At 46.9% G+C, this 17500-nt stretch overlaps 2 protein-coding genes across 2 annotated transcripts in view; both read right to left on the minus strand.

Moving 5' to 3' along the window:
- Positions 1–5624, minus strand: part of aars2 (alanyl-tRNA synthetase 2, mitochondrial (putative)) — a gene marked incomplete at its 5' end in the record, with an annotated part of 15944 nt that extends 10320 nt beyond the window's left edge. The window contains 5 exons of the mRNA XM_080841287.1: positions 1–108; positions 682–873; positions 4064–4209; positions 4683–4871; positions 5367–5624. The exon at positions 1–108 is cut by the window's left edge and continues 37 nt beyond it. Coding sequence (XP_080697413.1) covers positions 1–108; positions 682–873; positions 4064–4209; positions 4683–4871; positions 5367–5624 — 893 coding nt within the window. The remainder of the gene's footprint in view (positions 109–681; positions 874–4063; positions 4210–4682; positions 4872–5366) is intronic.
- Positions 5625–6337: 713 nt separating this feature from the next.
- The window catches only part of LOC308364822 (uncharacterized protein), a 24698-nt gene continuing 13535 nt past the window's right edge, over positions 6338–17500 (minus strand). Inside the window, exons 17-31 of the mRNA XM_080838076.1 lie at positions 16899–16936; positions 16531–16618; positions 16014–16106; positions 15643–15735; positions 15425–15529; positions 15191–15280; positions 14696–14788; positions 13570–13641; positions 13083–13175; positions 12057–12140; positions 11680–11760; positions 9588–9671; positions 9029–9109; positions 8701–8844; positions 6338–7116 (exon numbers count right to left, since the gene is read on the minus strand). Coding sequence (XP_080694202.1) covers positions 7081–7116; positions 8701–8844; positions 9029–9109; positions 9588–9671; positions 11680–11760; positions 12057–12140; positions 13083–13175; positions 13570–13641; positions 14696–14788; positions 15191–15280; positions 15425–15529; positions 15643–15735; positions 16014–16106; positions 16531–16618; positions 16899–16936 — 1275 coding nt within the window. The 3' untranslated portion in view covers positions 6338–7080. The remainder of the gene's footprint in view (positions 7117–8700; positions 8845–9028; positions 9110–9587; positions 9672–11679; positions 11761–12056; positions 12141–13082; positions 13176–13569; positions 13642–14695; positions 14789–15190; positions 15281–15424; positions 15530–15642; positions 15736–16013; positions 16107–16530; positions 16619–16898; positions 16937–17500) is intronic.

Consider the following 17500-nt stretch of genomic DNA (forward strand, 5'->3'; position numbering starts at 1 on the left):
GTGTGGTAGTTGGACTGTTGTCCCTGGAGGACGGTCACCAGTCTCTCCAGACCCATCCCTGTGTCCACACTCTGCTGTGGGAGCGGACGCAAACTCCCATCAGCCTCCCTGTAGACACACACACACACACACACACACACACACACACACACACACACACACACACACACACCACACACACCACACACACCACACACACACACACACACATGAAACTATTCATCCAGTATGACTGAGCGTATTCAAATTGTACGTGCAAGAGCACGTGAGGTCGAATATCCCCCAACATCTAGACTGTGTGGACGTGATAGTCTATACAATAGTACAAACCTGTCTGAGAGATGCCTAGAGGCATGAGTAAGTCTATCATGTCACTGTGTGTGTGTGTGTGTGTGTGTGTGTGTGTGTGTGTGTGTGTGTATTGCATCTGTCTCTCACCTGTTGTACTGCATGAAGACCAGGTTCCAGGTTCCAGATCTCCACCATCTCTGGGCTCTGTGTGTGTGTGTTTGTGTGTGTCCTGTATAGTGACTGCTCTATACGGTGTTAACCTTTCTGTGTGTGTGTGTGTGTGTGCGTGTGTGTGTGTGTCAGTGTGTGTGTGTCAGTGTGTGTCAGTGTGTGTGCGTGCGTGTGCGTGTGCGTGTGTGTGTGTGTGTGTGTGTGAGTGTGTGTGTGTACCTGTTGTACTGCATGAAGACCAGGTTCCAGATCTCCACCATCTCCGGGCTGTCTGCGTTGACCAGCGCCGCTGCCTCCCTGCCCCCCACGTGGTCGTAGTGGATCTCAGTGCAGGGCCCGCACGGGCCCACCTCCCCCATCTCCCAGAAGTTATCAGACATGCTGAAGGGCAGGACGCGCTCCCCACGCACACTAGAGGGGGAGAGGAGAGGAGAGGAGAGGAGAGGAGAGGAGAGGGGAGGAGAGGAGGGTCAATTCTGTTGAATCCATTCTTTAATTTGCTTAAATTAATTTAAATTGTTTCATTTACTTGTTTCTTTCACTTGTTTCAATTAATTTATTAATTTATCCACTAATTAACTGGAAAAATGTAGTTCATCCATTAATTGAGTTGCAGTCATTCATTCATTGGTTCGTCACTTTGTTGGTAAATGATTAGACATGAACAACTCATCCTTCTATTTATGAATATGGCCCTTGCAGAATATAGCCCTGAAGGGGGAAAATCCTGTTTCCCTGCATACTTGAACAGACCCTGACTCATTCTTTGCCTAAACACACCACAGCGTTACGCTTTTAGCTTCTATGCCCCCAGCCTTTGGAATACTCTGCCAGAATACCTAAGAATGGCTGAAACGGTTGATACATTTAAACATACACTCAAGACATACCTCTTTTATCTGGCTTATCACTCACTGTAAAAATGTATTAATTTAACATATTTGAAACATTTATTTATTTACGACTCCGTGCCTCTTTACAAGTGTTTGTAACCCCCAATTAAGTACCGCTACATCAAATGTGTTTCCTGTTTGCCGAGTGGATGCATGTACGGCCCCGGCAAACAGAACACAACAGAGATGTGGTGCCCTGTTGTCATGTGATGCCCTGTTGACATGTGTCGCCTGTTGACATGTGATGCCCTGTTGACATGCGTTATGTGATGCCCTGTTGCTATGTGATGCCCCGTTATCATGTAAAATGTATCTATTTTACATTTATGGAACGTTTACTTATTTATTTATCTATGTCTCTTTACAAGTATTTGTAACCCCCAATTAAGTACCGCTACATCAAATGTGTTTCCTGTTTGCCGAGTGGATGCATATACGGCCCCGGCAAACAGAACACAACAGAAATGTGGTGCCCTGTTGTCATGTGATGCTCTGTTGTCATGTGATGCCCTGTTGACATGTGTCGCCTGTTGACATGTGATGCCCTGTTGACATGCGTTATGTGATGCCCTGTTGCTATGTGATGCCCTGTTATCATGTAAAATGTATCTATTTTACATTTATGGAACGTTTACTTATTTATCTATCTATGTCTCTTTACAAGTATTTGTAACCCCCCCCCTTTATTTCCCTTCTTTCCTACTGTGAGGTGCATTGTGTTACCTTTGTGTATGAAATGCGCCGTACAAATAAAGTTTGATTTGATTTGATTTGATCTGTGTATATGCACGTGTCTGTGTGTGTATACGCACGTGTGTGTGTGTGTGTGTGTGTGTGTGCCTGAAAATCCTGTTTCCCTGCATATTGAACAGACCCTGACTCATTCTTTGCCTAAACACACCACAGCGTTACCGTGTCTCTGTGTATACGCACGTGTCTGTGTGTGTATACGCACGTGTGTGTGTGTGTGTGTGTGCCTGAAAATCCTGTTGCCCTGCATATTGAACAGACCCTGACTCATTCTTTGCCTAAACACACCACAGCGTTACCGTGTCTCTGTGTATACGCACGTGTCTGTGTGTGTATACGCACGTGTGTGTGTGTGTGTGTGTGTGCCTGAAAATCCTGTTGCCCTGCATATTGAACAGACCCTGACTCATTCTTTGCCTGAACACACTGCAGCGTTACGGTGTCTGTGTGTGTCTGCATGTGTGTGTATATGCACGTGTGTTTGTGTAAACACATAGTGTGTGTGCCTGAAAATCCATTTGTTCTGCACACATGAACAGACCCTGACACATTCTTTGCCTGAACACATTGCAGCGTTACGGGGGTGCTTGAACATACCCTGAACACATCGCAGTGTTATGGGGGTGCTTGAACATACCCTGAACACATCGCAGCGTTATGGGGGTGCTTGAACATACCCTGAACACATCGCAGCGTTATGGGGGTGCTTGAACATACCCTGAACACATCGTAGTGTTATGGGGGTGCTTGAACATACCCTGAACACATCGCAGTGTTATGGGGGTGCTTGAACATACCCTGAACACATCGCAGTGTTATGGGGGTGCTTGAACATACCCTGAACACATCGCAGCGTTATGGGGGTGCTTGAACATACCCTGAACACATCGCAGCGTTATGGGGGTGCTTGAACATACCCTGAACACATCGTAGTGTAACGGGGGTGCTTGAACATACCCTGAACACATCGCAGCGTTACGGGGGTGCTTGAACATACCCTGAACACACTGCAGTGTTATGGGGGTGCTTTAACATATCCTGAACACATCACAGTTAAACGGGGGTGCTTGAACATACCCTGAACACATCGCAGTGTTACAGGGGTGCTTGAACATACCCTGAACCCATTACAGTGTTAACGGGTGTGCTTGAACATACCCTGAACACATCGCAGTGGTATGGGGGTGCTTGAACATACCCTGAACACATCGTAGTGTAACGGGGGTGCTTGAACATACCCTGAACACATCGCAGCGTTACGGGGTGCTTGAACATACCCTGAACACATCGCAGTGTTATGGGGGTGCTTGAACATACCCTGAACACATTGCAGCGTTATGGGGGTGCTTGAACATACCCTGAACACATCGCAGCGTTATGGGGGTGCTTGAACATACCCTGAACACATCGCAGCGTTATGGGGGTGCTTGAACATACCCTGAACACATCGTAGTGTAACGGGGGTGCTTGAACATACCCTGAACACATTGCAGCGTTACGGGGGTGCTTGAACATACCCTGAACACACTGCAGTGTTATGGGGGTGCTTTAACATATCCTGAACACATCACAGTGTAACGGGGGTGCTTGAACATACCCTGAACACATCACAGTGTTACAGGGGTGCTTGAACATACCCTGAACATATTCCAGAGTTAACGGGGGTGCTTGAACATACCCTGAACCCTTTACAGTGTTAACGGCTGTGCTTGAACATACCCTGAACACATCACAGTGGTATGGGGGTGCTTGAACATACCCTGAACACATTGCAGTGTTACGGGGGTGCTTGAACATACCCTGAACACATTAGTGTTAACGGGTGTGCTTGAACATACCCTGAACACATCGCAGTGGTATGGGGGTGCTTGAACATACCCTGAACACATCGCAGTGGTATGGGGGTGCTTGAACATACCCTGAACACATTGCAGCGTTACAGGGGTGCTTGAACATACCCGAGGCTCCTCCAAATATCCCGCGTCTCCTCGTCTGCTGGGAGGCCGGAGGCTGCATCGCCGCCGAAGTACGAGACATAGAGGCGCTCCGGAGGGATCTTATACTCCTGCGTGAGGAGACGCCACGCCATACCGCACGCCTCCTCCTAGAGAGGGGGGGGGGGGAGGGGGGAGGTTAAAGGAATATTAAAGTTATTCAAAGCATAAAGAAACTACCTAAAGTATCAATGGTTATAGTTTAGTTTCAAAAAGTCATCAGGTACTATGTTGTAAATATTGAATTAATTAAGAAGTTAGTAGTAGTTTTTTTTTCCTCTTCTATGACGCTGTTATAAGATGTAGTTACATTTAGAGCAAGGTCAGGTTTAGGATTCTTAAGGCTATACTTGCATAGGAAAGGCATCGTGTCCAAATTTGAGACTGGACATATGAAAAAACACCAACAACAGCACTGGTCCCTTTTTCTAAAGATCACATTTTAGCGACTGCCAAGCAAGTTCCCAACTACATCTAATTGTTGCTTATCAGATACTGTGCCATCCCACCATGCAATCCCTATCAATGTCAAACTAGCGCCATTTCCGCTCTGTCAGCCACCCGGTCTGTCTGTCTGTCTCACCTTGAAGTAGTCCCCGAATGACCAGTTCCCCAGCATCTCGAAGAAGGTGTGATGGTAGACGTCTTTGCCCACGTCCTCCAGGTCGTTATGTTTACCTCCGGCGCGCACGCACTTCTGGCTGTTCACCACGCGCCGGTAGGATGCCATCTCACTGCGAGGGTCCGCCGAACCCAACAGAATGGGCTTGAACTAGGAGGTTGACGCACATAGCCACGCTTAAGTTATGATGGTAAATTAGCATCGAATCAAAGCAGCTCATGGAGTTTTATAACCGCTTTGAACATAGCCACAGGTATCCACGTTGCGTGCATCTTGTCAGAACATTACTTAACACTGTGAAATAGCTATCGTGATGAAAATATTAGACGTAAAAATAATAACCTTGTGAGTTTTCCATTTTATTTTTTTGACAGGCAAGTCGGGCCAGCACGCGTTACAAGACAGACTCTACAAATGTAATGTTCAATGTTTACTTGTCATTGAATGAGCATAATGATTTGGCTAACTGCTGATATACAAGTAGCTAACTAGACATGACAGCTGACAGCCTGAACTAGTAACGCTAGGTCAGCTCCTTTAACTCAATTTTCAATCCGTTTTGAAATGGTTTATCATGGCAGCATCGACTTTATTCTGCTTGGGTGACTATTTGTGACTGTCGTGTCATGCTGTCGTGTTTTGTACCTGGTTCATGCCAGCGTTCACAAACAGCAAACTTGGGTCTCCTCTCGGTCGAACAGGCGAGGACGGCACAACCCGGTGACCGTGCTGTTCTTTGAAAAAGTCGATGAATTTCCGCCGAACCCATTTCGAGGAGTAAACCCTCTGAACCTCTGCTTGTGATAAAACCGAACATTTCCGCGAGAGACACGAGAAGAGGGTTACATTTATATTCAAAATCCCGCTGCGGCAGGCGGTGAGGATTCTCACGGGCGCCGCCATATTGCCATGTAGTCTGGGTCAAAGGTCACAAGAATGGTGTCGTACAATCCGATTTTACGATGTTCTTAAAGGAGCCATAGGGAGGTAATGTGAACACGTACGCCCCTAGTGGTATCGTTCCTACCGGAGAACAGATTACGTGTCAAATCCTGTAGACATGACTAAACATTTTCAAAAATAATACTACGAATGCATTACTTCCTATTAAGTGTGCTTACATTAGGAACGTGGCAACTCAATTGCTTTTCAGTATTTGGAATGTCCCCTTCTCATAACAGAAAACCGATGCTCAACGCACACCACAATGCAGTTGTTACATAATACTACTGTCAATTTGGAAGAGTGTATAGATATATTTCCCATTCTTTTCTTTTGTTTTTGACAATAACATTTTTGCTGTTCATTTCTCTGCAGTCTCAAGGACCTTCAAAACCATCACAACACAATAGTGTTGTATCCATATTTTAGATTATATTTTGCCAGAGTAGATTACTCTGCACCAGTCACAAAACGACCAGTCACCAGATGAACTACGGCCCAAATCCCTACTGTCCAACAGTTTATCTAGCTCACCATGAAACCCATACCAATATGGGTTAGTAATGTCAGTCACATATGCAACTGTAAATGCAATATCAGTTATTTCAATACCAATTTAAAAGGACAATTCATGAAAACCATATTAAAAGGACAGAACAGGCAGAGAAGGTCAGTCTGGTCTACACTCTTTTATTGTTTCATTACAAATGATCACATTATGAGGGTATCCCCACAGCAACTGGCGCGGGGCAAGACATTGCATGTTGTCTCCGTACCGCAATGGAGAAATGTCACCTTGTCTCCTGCCCTCCCCCCCTTACCTGCATGGAGACGTAGGAGGTGGGGGAGGGGTCCTATACTCCCATTTGGGAAAGAGGACACGAGGAAAAGAAAACAAAAAAAAGTTAAAAGTAAAGTGATTGCACTGTTTTTTTTTGTGTGTGTGTGTGGTTTGTCTGTATTTTATCTGCCACGTGTCTTGCAGTGATGCACACACGATTTCCCTTTGATCCATTAACACTGACAGAATGGTGCATTCTGGGAATGTGAGTCCACAGAGACGCTCCGACGCATCGGCCGAGAGCATCCCACATTTTAAATCTTTGATCTGTAATTAAAAAAAGATACATAACTAGATCTCTCAACCCACTCATCCATTCCCACACCTCTCTCTCTCTCTTTTTCCCCTCTTTCTCTTCTTCCTTCTATTCCTTTATTTCATCCCTCGGTCCTGAAAGGTCCTTTCTGCCCGACAGTTACTACAGTACTGTGAGGCTATAAAGATATATATGAATATGTAGAGTACATTAAGGCATTTTGGCAGAGCTGTTCCTCTTCCCCTTGCTCATTTTCCTTTTTTTCTCCCCTTCTCTTTCTCTTTCTCTCCTTTCTTCCTTGGGTGGTGCTCCTGTCCCGTTTAGACAGATGTCCCCTCCTTTGGTTCTTCCGTCTCCTAAAGACAGAACACAGAAAAAATATATAAATACATACGTTTATAAATATACATAGGAAAATAAAATAGAAGTTGAATATAGTTGCAAGAATAAATCACGTTGTACAAATGGTCCAGAATTCAGATGACAAATACTACAAATCAATGCATTGAACCGAGTAAGAGTTTCTTTTCTCCCTGATTCTAATCCCACACAGTTGAACTTTGAGTGGGGTTTGCCAAGGTATGGTAGTTCTCTGTGTTTGTACCCCTCCCTATAGGCCCCTGTGTCTGGGAGCTGTGATGTATGCGCGCGCATGTGTGTGTGTGTGTGTGTGTGTGTGTGGTGTAACAGCCCAGGACTGTTTGCCAGCCTCAGGGAACTGGCACTGAAACAAGGAGCTTACTGTGGACTGCCATAAATATCAGCTACGAGGGAAAACATTACAAACTGATGGACAGAACACAAAACAGAGAGAGAGACTTCAAAATGGAGATAACACATCATGCTATTACTTAGAATGATGTGTGAAAACGTTATGCAAGTATTTGGCTGATTTATTATTTTCAAACTCTAAAACATACAAAACTAACTTACTAAGTAATACAAAAATTACACACTGTATGGCCTGTTGTGAGCTTGCGTATCTGACCTGTAGTATTGTACCCTAGCCACATTCTGTCCAACTGGCCATTTTATTGTCAATTAGGGTATTTGAGTTTTTGAGTTTGTAAAAAAGGAAGCGTTCTTTACACTTAGATTCCATGACAAGTTAAAGTAATTTTTCTCAGGATCAATTTAGCTCACATCACATCCACTCTGAAGAATTGATTTCGGCCGAGAGGTGAACATGCAGGTGATGCACTCTCAATTTAAATCACCTAGATGTGAACATGTGATGCACTCAATTGAATCACCTAAATTTGTTTAATGGAACCATGGGTGTCACATTAGTCCCACCCACTTTTAAAACGATGAGTTTGGATCTGCCCACTTTCACAAAATCAAAGTGTCGGTGTATCCACGTGCCAGTCTTTTCAGAGTGCTTCATTAGCAAATCCGTTCCACTTGCATGTTGATATCAATCAATGAAATCAATCAAATAATTAAACTCCATACTACGTTTCCACTGCCACCTTGTACGCAGGCCGATGCCCATTCTCACACAATCCCCGTCATTACACAATCTGGTTCTGGTTTGTCCAAGGGGGGGTTGCTGTATCTAGCTGCAGCTAAAATCTACACACGATCGGATGCCAGGTAGTTTAGGTAGATCTTAAGCTTTTTACTTCAACAGCAGATTAAGTCTGTCTTGGGTAACTGACATTTTATTTTTAATATCGTTTTAGGATTTGAAGTTTTTTACTTAACAAGCTGTGGGTTATTCGGTGCAGTCAACACAACTAGAACCCCAGCACAACCACACAGGCGAGTGAAAGCATGTTCAGTATATCGCTGGTGTTTAAGACAACCCACTCGCCCGCCTGTTCATGTTTATGTCATATGTATGTCTGTGTATACATGTGTGTGTGTGTACTAGTGTGTGTGTACTAGTGTGTGTGTGTACTAGTGTGTGTGTAAGCATGGGTGTGTACGCGTCTCACCTTGCCCTGTCCTTCCCCCTGCAGGTTCCTGATGGCCTCCCTCTCTCTGGCCAGCTGCTCCTGTGTGGCCTTGAGGAGCTGCTGGAGCTTGGTGGCCGCCTGGCCCAGATCTCTTGTCAGCCTCTTCTCCTTGTCCAGGCGCTCCTGGAACACACCCACAGACACGTCAGATTTGGGCTGTGATGTGATCGGAGATGTGATGATGTAATTATTTAGGGAGGTGGGGATGGGTGGACATGGTTACACACACACACACACAGAAGCACACGCGCACCCACACACACACACACACGCACACACACACACACACACACACACACACACACACCTTCAGCTCGGCTGTGGGTCCCTCTCCCTCTGCTTTCAGAGAGTCCAGCTGGGCTTGAAGGTCCGTTACACACCTCTGGGCCTGAGAAGGGGTGGAAGGGAAGAAAGAGTATTAGCACTTGTATGGTTGGTTGGTGTGTGTGTGTGTGTGTGTATTCATAACAAGCCTATCACTGAAGTAACATCACACAATGTCTATTTTTTTCTATTAACCATAACCATGTTTGATACATTTTTCAGCCTGGTTTATGACTGTCAGCTACCTGCTCATAGCTCTCTCAGATCGACCGTTTACTGCTTTGTACTTTCTGTTCGTTGTGTCCGCCTGTAGCTGTGTACTTTGTGTTTGTGTGTCCGCCTGCAGCTTTGTACTTTGTGTTCGTGTGTCCGCTTGCAGCTGTGTACTTTGTGTTCGTGTGTCCGCTTGCAGCTGTGTACTTTGTGTTCGTGTGTCCGCTTGTAGCTGTGTACTTTGTGTTCGTGTGTCCGCTTGTAGCTGTGTACTTTGTGTTCGTGTAGCTGTTTGATGCTGTGTGTTTATGTCTGGTTGGCGTAGCTACCTGCTCATAGCTCTCGGCTAGCTGCTGTTTCATGGCCTCCTCTGTCTGTAGTTTCCCCACCGTCTGCTCAAGCTGGCTCTGCACCTGGGAAAAGAGACGGAACACGCAGAGGTCATGCAGAGGTCACACAGAGGTGAGACTAGATAAGTCACCATGTACACAACAGCAGGCGTGGGGGCAGCACGGGAAGGTGTGTGTGTGTGTGCTGGGTGGGGTTTGTGTGTGTCAGTTTGAGGTGCGGTGGGTGGGGTGCTTGAATCATTCCGTTGACAAGGGTGCAGTGCTGTGACACCAAACACACAGTGAAAAACAAACAAACACACACAAACAAGCAGTGAGGTTAGAGTGGAACTTTCCAGAAGGCGGCAGCTCAGCTCGAAAACCAGGAAGCTGAAAATAAGCTCACCATGAATTTAATAAAATAATTCAAAACAAAAAACACCCTGTGATGCAAAAGCCAAAACTTTCCAAGTTCCATTACAGTTTCTCTGTACGGCAGCCATCTTGAAGCTCAGTTTGTTCTCGGCCATATTCATTTTTTTTGCAGATTTTTTTCGTTTCCTTCCTCAAACGTTTTAGACACACCAGAGAGAACCAGGAAGCAGCAGTGCACACACACCAGGGGCCCGTACCTCTCAAACACACAAGGGCCTGTATCCCTCAAACACACCAAGGGGCTGTTCTGTCCTTTATCCCACCAGGTATGCATTTCTCAAAAGTGCCTTTGTGCCATGACCACCGTAACCAAGGGAAAAGGTGTTCAAAATGATAGCCATTTCATTTCTATATCGCATCCATAATTTAACAATGGTATACATCATATCCATCCAACAATGGTCGCTGCACAACGCCGCCTTTAGGAGTGGACACACAACCCCGGTGACAGCCAATCAATCAATAATGCTTAATGTGTTGGGAATAAACTGCATTGTATTCCCAATGTCAGTCGTCTGTAGAAAACAATGGGACAACTCTGAGTAAACCACAGAAAAGGTTGTCACTGTTGGAGATCTTAAACCCAATGGAGTTTTTGGGGGATACAGGCCCAGACAGGACAGAAATGCAGGCTTGCAAAAGCAACTGTTTGGGAGCGGACTTCTCTTTTTGCCGTTTTGGGGTTTCCGTTTCTTTTCCAAACACAACAAATGCAATTAGCGATTAGCACACACAGAGCAGAGGTTAGTGGCAACCAAAAGCAAGCACCTACATGGGAACCATCAGAGAAAGAGAAGAAGAAAGAAAGAAAGAAAGAAAGAAGGGCAGAAAGAAAGGGAAGCATGCCATAGTGAATGAATAAAGATGTAATATATCTGAACTGCAAAACTATTGAGGGCAGTGGGGAGTTTCTTTCCCAGGGGACAAGGACATGGACATGATCCAATTACAAGAGTCCTTTAAGAGTTCACTGGTCTGGAGAAGAGGACTAGGACTCCCTGCACTGGTCTGGAGTAGAGGACTAGGACTCCCTGCACTGGCCTGGAGTTGAGGACTAGGACTCCCTGCACTGGTCGGGAGTAGGAGTCCCTACTTATATTTTTTCTAATAATTGTCAGACTTTATTCACACAACAGGGTTACAGAGTTAACTGGTCTAGAGTAGAGGACTCCTACACTGGCCTGGAGTAAAAGACTCCCTACAGAGTTCACTGGTCTAGAGTCGAGGCGGGATGACGTATGCAGGATGGAGGACAAGGACATCTCTGCATCATTCCCCCTCAATGACAGCCTCCTTCCTTCACCAGTGACTGCTCAGCAGGATATGACAGCATCACATCAGTTAGTGTTTTAGGAGGGAAATGCCAAAGAACACTAATCTCCCCTTTTCCATTTACTTTGTTGCACTTGATTTTTTCTTACTGGATTTCAGACCCTACCCTGGTTTCAGGAAAGAGAGAAAGAGCCAACTCAAACAGATCTGTGTTCAGTTATTGTCTTTTTCCCTGAGCATGTCATAGGAAGAAGGCAAGGAGGCTGAGACAGGTTGATTTTAGGAGCCAAATGTTAAAATCATGACAGCAGAGGAGGAGGAATACAGTGTCTGATAGTTCCCAGAAGGCTTTGCAGGGTGCGTTCCCTCGGCCTGGCACCCTGACCTGTGTGACCTCTGACCCCGGCGAGTGGGAGGAGTCCTCGTTCTGCACACGCTCAGTCGACTCCCTCAGCTGCTGCCTCACCTGAAACGGCAAGCTGTCAATCACAACAAACTCCACCCTGCATGGGCAAATGATGTTCCACCTCCTCGATCCACGACAGGAAGGACTGGGCGGACATCTTGTTTTTGTTCAGGGATTGTAGTTATGATCATACATAAATAAATACATACAATACTCTCAAATAATGAAAATGGGATCAACACAATGGCATTCTGTGTGTAATACTGACACCCATGATAGTCTCAGATATGCACAGAGGGGGAGAGACGGTGAGGCACGGTGTTGGGGGGGGGGGTTGTCATGGAGACGTGTCTTACCGAAGCGAGTTCAGATGTCTGTTTCTGGGCTTCTGCCTGCGCGGCTGCCAGCTGGGCCTGAGACTCCGACAGCGACGTCTTCAGCTGGGAGAACAGAAGACAGGACAGAACACTGGTCAGATAAGTGGTCCATCACACTACAACACACCCTCATCTAGAGTCTAGATTGGCTAGGTTGGCGACCACTGATCTTGAACATCAACCCTAATCTAGACCATCAACCCTCATCTAGCACACTGATCATATGAATAATCTGCAGGCAGCTAATAGCGTAGCCATCACAGATCAGTCCATTATATCAAACTACCTTCAGCTAAATCGTAACAAACACAGACGTCGTATGCGACCTGTGGTCTGGTCCAAATACACAAGACATCTGGTCAGGCCCAGACCCCAGACCCAGACCAGTTAGGGCAGTCAGTTCTGCTGTCCCAGGTCAATTAGGGCAGTCAGTTCTGCTGTCCCAGGTCAATTAGGGCAGTCAGTTCTGCTGTCCCAGGTCAATTAGGGCAGTCAGTTCTGCTGTCCCAGGTCAATTAGGGCAGTCAGTTCTGCTGTCCCAGGTCAATTAGGGCAGTCAGTTCTGCTGTCCCAGGTCAATTAGGGCAGTCAGTTCTGCTGTCCCAGGTCAGTCAGTTCTGCTGTTCTTAGGGGCACAGGTCGATTAGGGCAGTCAGTTCTGCTGTCCCAGATCGATCAGGGCAGTCAGTTCTGCGGTCCCAGATCGATTAGGGCAGTCAGATCTGCTGTTCTGGACAGACCCAGATCGATTAGGGCAGTCAGATCTGCTGTTCTGGACAGACCCAGATCGATTAGGGCAGTCAGTTCTGCTGTTCTGGACAGACCCAGATCGATTAGGGCAGTCAGTTCTGCTGTTCTGGACAGACCCAGATCGATAAGGGCAGTCAGTTCTGCTGTTCTGGACAGACCCAGATCGATTAGGGCAGTCAGTTCTGCTGTTCTGGACAGACCCAGATCGATAAGGGCAGTCAGTTCTGCTGTTCTGAGGGGCACAGGTGAGCTCACCTGAGTGATCTCCTCCGCGTACGTCTGGCTGAAGGTCACAGACTCCAGCTGCTTCTCCAGCTGGGCTTCTAGAAGCATCAGCTGCTCCTTCAGCTGGGGGGAAATAAACAGATAAAATACATTTTAAACAAATAAATAAAATAATTCCCATTAGCCTAATGGAGTAAGTGAAAATAAAGAATCTCCACCATCCAAAGTCATTATTCAAACTGAGTGATTCATAAGTGGCCACTGAATTTGTGCATCCAGAATATCTTGCAAACTTGCCCCCCCCGCCCCCCACCCCCGCCACAAGAGCAGTGCTGGTAACTGGAGTCCAGTCACACAGTTCCATTGTTCTCAATAGCTGCTGTTCTCAGATCATCTCAAAGCCCCAACTCTGCGAAGGTCTTATTAAACTCCAACTCTGCGAAGGTCTTATTAAACCCCAACTCTGCGAGGGTCTTATTTAACCCAAACTCTGCGAGGGTCTTATTAAACTCAGCACCTGCTCTGCGCTCTGGCCGTCCGTCCTTACAGCCTCGGCAGCCTCCTCCAGCGCCTTCACCTGATCCAGGGCCTGTGAGAGGAGGGGATGGGAAGCATTAGGACAGGCTGAGAGGGGTACAGGGATGGAAGGAGAGGAGAGGCATTAGAACAGGCTGAGAGGGGTACAGGGATGGGAGGAGAGACATTAGGACAGGCAGGGGAGGCATTAGGACGGGCTGAGAGGGGTACAGGGATGGGAGGAGAGGGGAGGTAATAGGACAGGCTGAGAGGGGTACAGGGATGGAAGGGGAGGCAATAGAACAGGCTGAGAGGGGTACAGGGATGGGAGGAGAGACATTAGGACAGGCAGGGGAGGCATTAGGACAGGCTGAGAGGGGTACAGGGATGGAAGGAGAGACATTAGGACAGGCAGGGGAGGCATTAGGACAGGCTGAGAGGGGTACAGGGATGGAAGGAGAGACATTAGGACAGGCAGGGGAGGCATTAGGACAGGCTGAGAGGGGTACAGGGATGGAAGGAGAGACATTAGGACAGGCAGGGGAGGCATTAGGACGGGCTGAGAGGGGTACAGGGATGGAAGGAGAGACATTAGGACAGGCAGGGGAGGCATTAGGACAGGCTGAGAGGGGTACAGGGATGGAAGGAGAGACATTAGGACAGGCAGGGGAGGCATTAGGACAGGCTGAGAGGGGTACAGGGATGGAAGGAGAGACATTAGGACAGGCAGGGGAGGCATTAGGACGGGCTGAGAGGGGTACAGGGATGGAAGGAGAGACATTAGGACAGGCAGGGGAGGCATTAGGACAGGCTGAGAGGGGTACAGGGATGGAAGGAGAGACATTAGGACAGGCAGGGGAGGCATTAGGACGGGCTGAGAGGGGTACAGGGATGGAAGGAGAGACATTAGGACAGGCAGGGGAGGCATTAGGACAGGCTGAGAGGGGTACAGGAAGCGGAGCACAGGCTTCAAGTGAAAGGGGTCTGTGGGGTTCAGGTTGAAGTGGAGTTCAGTGAGGGGTACACTGGGCACCAGCTGAAAGTGGGGTATAGAGCACATGTGCAGGGTAACAACGGGACAGAGAGGGGTGATGTGTGAAAGAGGGGTACACAGGGAGCCTCCTTACCGCCTGTCGCTGCACCTCTGCCTCGGCCATCTTGGCCTTCCAGACCTGCTCCTCTTCCTCCACACTCTTCTGCAGCTGCTTCAGCATGCCCTCCTGCACACAGAGGTCAAGAGGTCAGAGGGCAAACATCTGCTAAGAGAAAAGTGATCTCAGCAGATATGACCAAGATCACTTCCTGATGGAAGATTTGAGGAGGAAGTGATCGTGGCCCTATCTGCAAACAGGAAGTAATTGTGGCCCTATCTGCCAATAGGAAGTGATCTGTGCCATATCTGCCAATAGGAAGTGACCTGGGCCCTTTCTGCCAATAGGAAGTGATCTTGGCCCCATCTGCCAATAGAAAGTGACCTGGGCCCTATCTGGGGCGAGTGATGTGTGTTTGTGAGCGGCTGTCCTCACCGTCTCCCCCAGCACAGACCGGTGGGCGAGTGATGTGTGTGTGTGTGTGTGTGTGTGTGTGTGTGTGTGTGTGTGATTGTGAGTGGCTGTCCTCACCGTCTCTCCCAGCACTGTCCGGTACTGTTCAACCTCAGCCTTGAGTATCTGCTGGGATTCCTCAGCCTGCTGAAGTTTAGACAGCAGCTCCTGGGGGTGGGACAGACATGCACACAGTCAGGATAAACAAACAAACAAACAAACAAAGACAGACAGACAGACAGACAGACAGAGACAGACACACACACACACAATAACAATGAAAGAGACAGAGTTTGTCTCTCTCCCTCTCACCGGCAGCTCTGTTGATGAGGCGCTCCCTTGCTGCACCTCCTGACTGGGCATGCTGTCTCTGAGCACCTCCTGTGCCTTAGCAATGAACTCCTCCAGCCAATTATTCTGACAGAAAAAAAAAGAAACAAATTAAGTGGGTACCTGGCATGACCCCCATCCCTGAATGCCTGTGAATGTATGGAAAAACTAAAAAAACTAACTAAATCCAGTGAGTTTACCTGCTCGGTTTCTATGGCAACCTGTGGGAAGAGCGTCTGCAAGGCGCTCTTGGCTTCTGTTTGAAAAGAACTCAGCTGTTTTTCAGCCTCAGCCTGGGAAGATTAGGCACACACACACACACACACACACACTAAAGTAAGATCAACTATCCCTTACACAAGCAAGGCATATGCCTTCCAGATGTAGATGTAATATAATGTCTGATGTATTATTGAGAGTGTAGTTGAATGATTCATAACCATTACTGTGATTGTGTGTTTTATCCAAGTAACATATATGGTACAGAATTTCAGTGTGAGCCGAGTGATGTGTGCGTATGCTTTCTTCACACACTGCAAGTGTGTGTGTGTGTGTGTGTACACACACTCACCAGTGTACTCTTGGCCTCGGTCAGTCTGTCCTCACCCATCTTCTCAGCTGTAGCCAAAGCATCCATCGCTGACCAGTTCTTCTCCCTCAACTCCTGACAGACAGACAGACAGACAGACAGACAGACAGACAGACAGACAGACAGACAGACAGACAGACAGGTAGGTAGGTAAGTCTACACACAGACATTTAGATTTCGTGTTCCTTGTATACCTTATCTATTGTACAACTGTTTTGGCAATATAAATGCCTTATTTGTCACAATAATACTAATACTACATCACATTTATAAAGCGCTTTTAACAGTTCTTGAAGACACATAAATGCTGATAAAGCATATTCAATTGAATTGGAGAGAGAGAGAGGGCGAGGGTTCAATTGAAGACAATCAAACAAAATACAGACATTCTAAACAGAAGCTATGCTAAACCACACAGTACTCCTCATTGACAGGTGAGCATTCACAGGTGAGCATCCAGAGGTGAGCATTCACAGGTGAGCATTCACAGGTGACTTACGTTGCTCTTGTTCTTCACTTGCTCCATCTCCTCCTTCAGCTGCTGCAGCTCCTCCTCCAGAGAGATCATACGAGCATCCTGGTCCAGGCTGGAGAGAGTGTGAGTGTGAGTGTGAGTGTGAGTGTGAGTGTGAGTGTGAGTGTGAGTGTGAGTGTGAGTGTGAGTGTGAGTGTGAGTGTGAGTGTGAGTGTGAGTGTGAGTGTGAGTGTGAGTGTGAGTGTGAGTGTGAGTGTGAGTGTGAGTGTGAGTGTGAGTGTGAGTGGTTTAAAAAAAGGATAATGATATCAATAAAACTGGATGAAGAAAGAAAGGTGAGGTGTTCGAGTGAGGAGGCACAGGTGAGGTGTACGAGTGAAGAGGCTGCTTACTTCTCAAATGGCTGCTCAGCCTCTCCCTCTTCTGCCTCCTGAAGGAAATGCATATGACTCATATTAGGTCATCTACTCATTGCATATGACTCATATTAGGTCATCTACTCATTGCATATCTCTCATATTAGGTCATCTACTCATTGCATATCTCTCATATTAGGTCATCCACTCATTGCATATGACTCATATTAGGTCATCTACTCATTGCATATGACTCATATTAGGTCATCTACTCATTCACTCGGTCAGTCACAAATTCATCCACACAAAATGGATTATTTTCACAAGGGAAGAGATAAAGCCTGTGGCTTTAAGACCGGGGGGCAGCGAGGACAAACACTGACCTCACGCACATGTCCTCTGCATAGTTAAACTGTCTGAATTACAACACTCACTGACCTCACGCACATGTCCTCTGCACAGTTAAACTGTCTGAATTACAACACTCACTGACCTCACGCACATGTCCTCTGCATAGTTAAACTGTCTGAATTACAACACTCACTGACCTCACGCACATGTCCTCTGCACAGTTAAACTGTCTGAATTACAACACTCACTGACCTCACGCACACGTCCTCTGCATAGTTAAACTGTCT

Source organism: Sprattus sprattus (genome assembly GCF_963457725.1).
Source record: "Sprattus sprattus genome assembly, chromosome: 1".
Taxonomy (NCBI): Eukaryota; Metazoa; Chordata; class Actinopteri; order Clupeiformes; family Clupeidae; genus Sprattus; species Sprattus sprattus.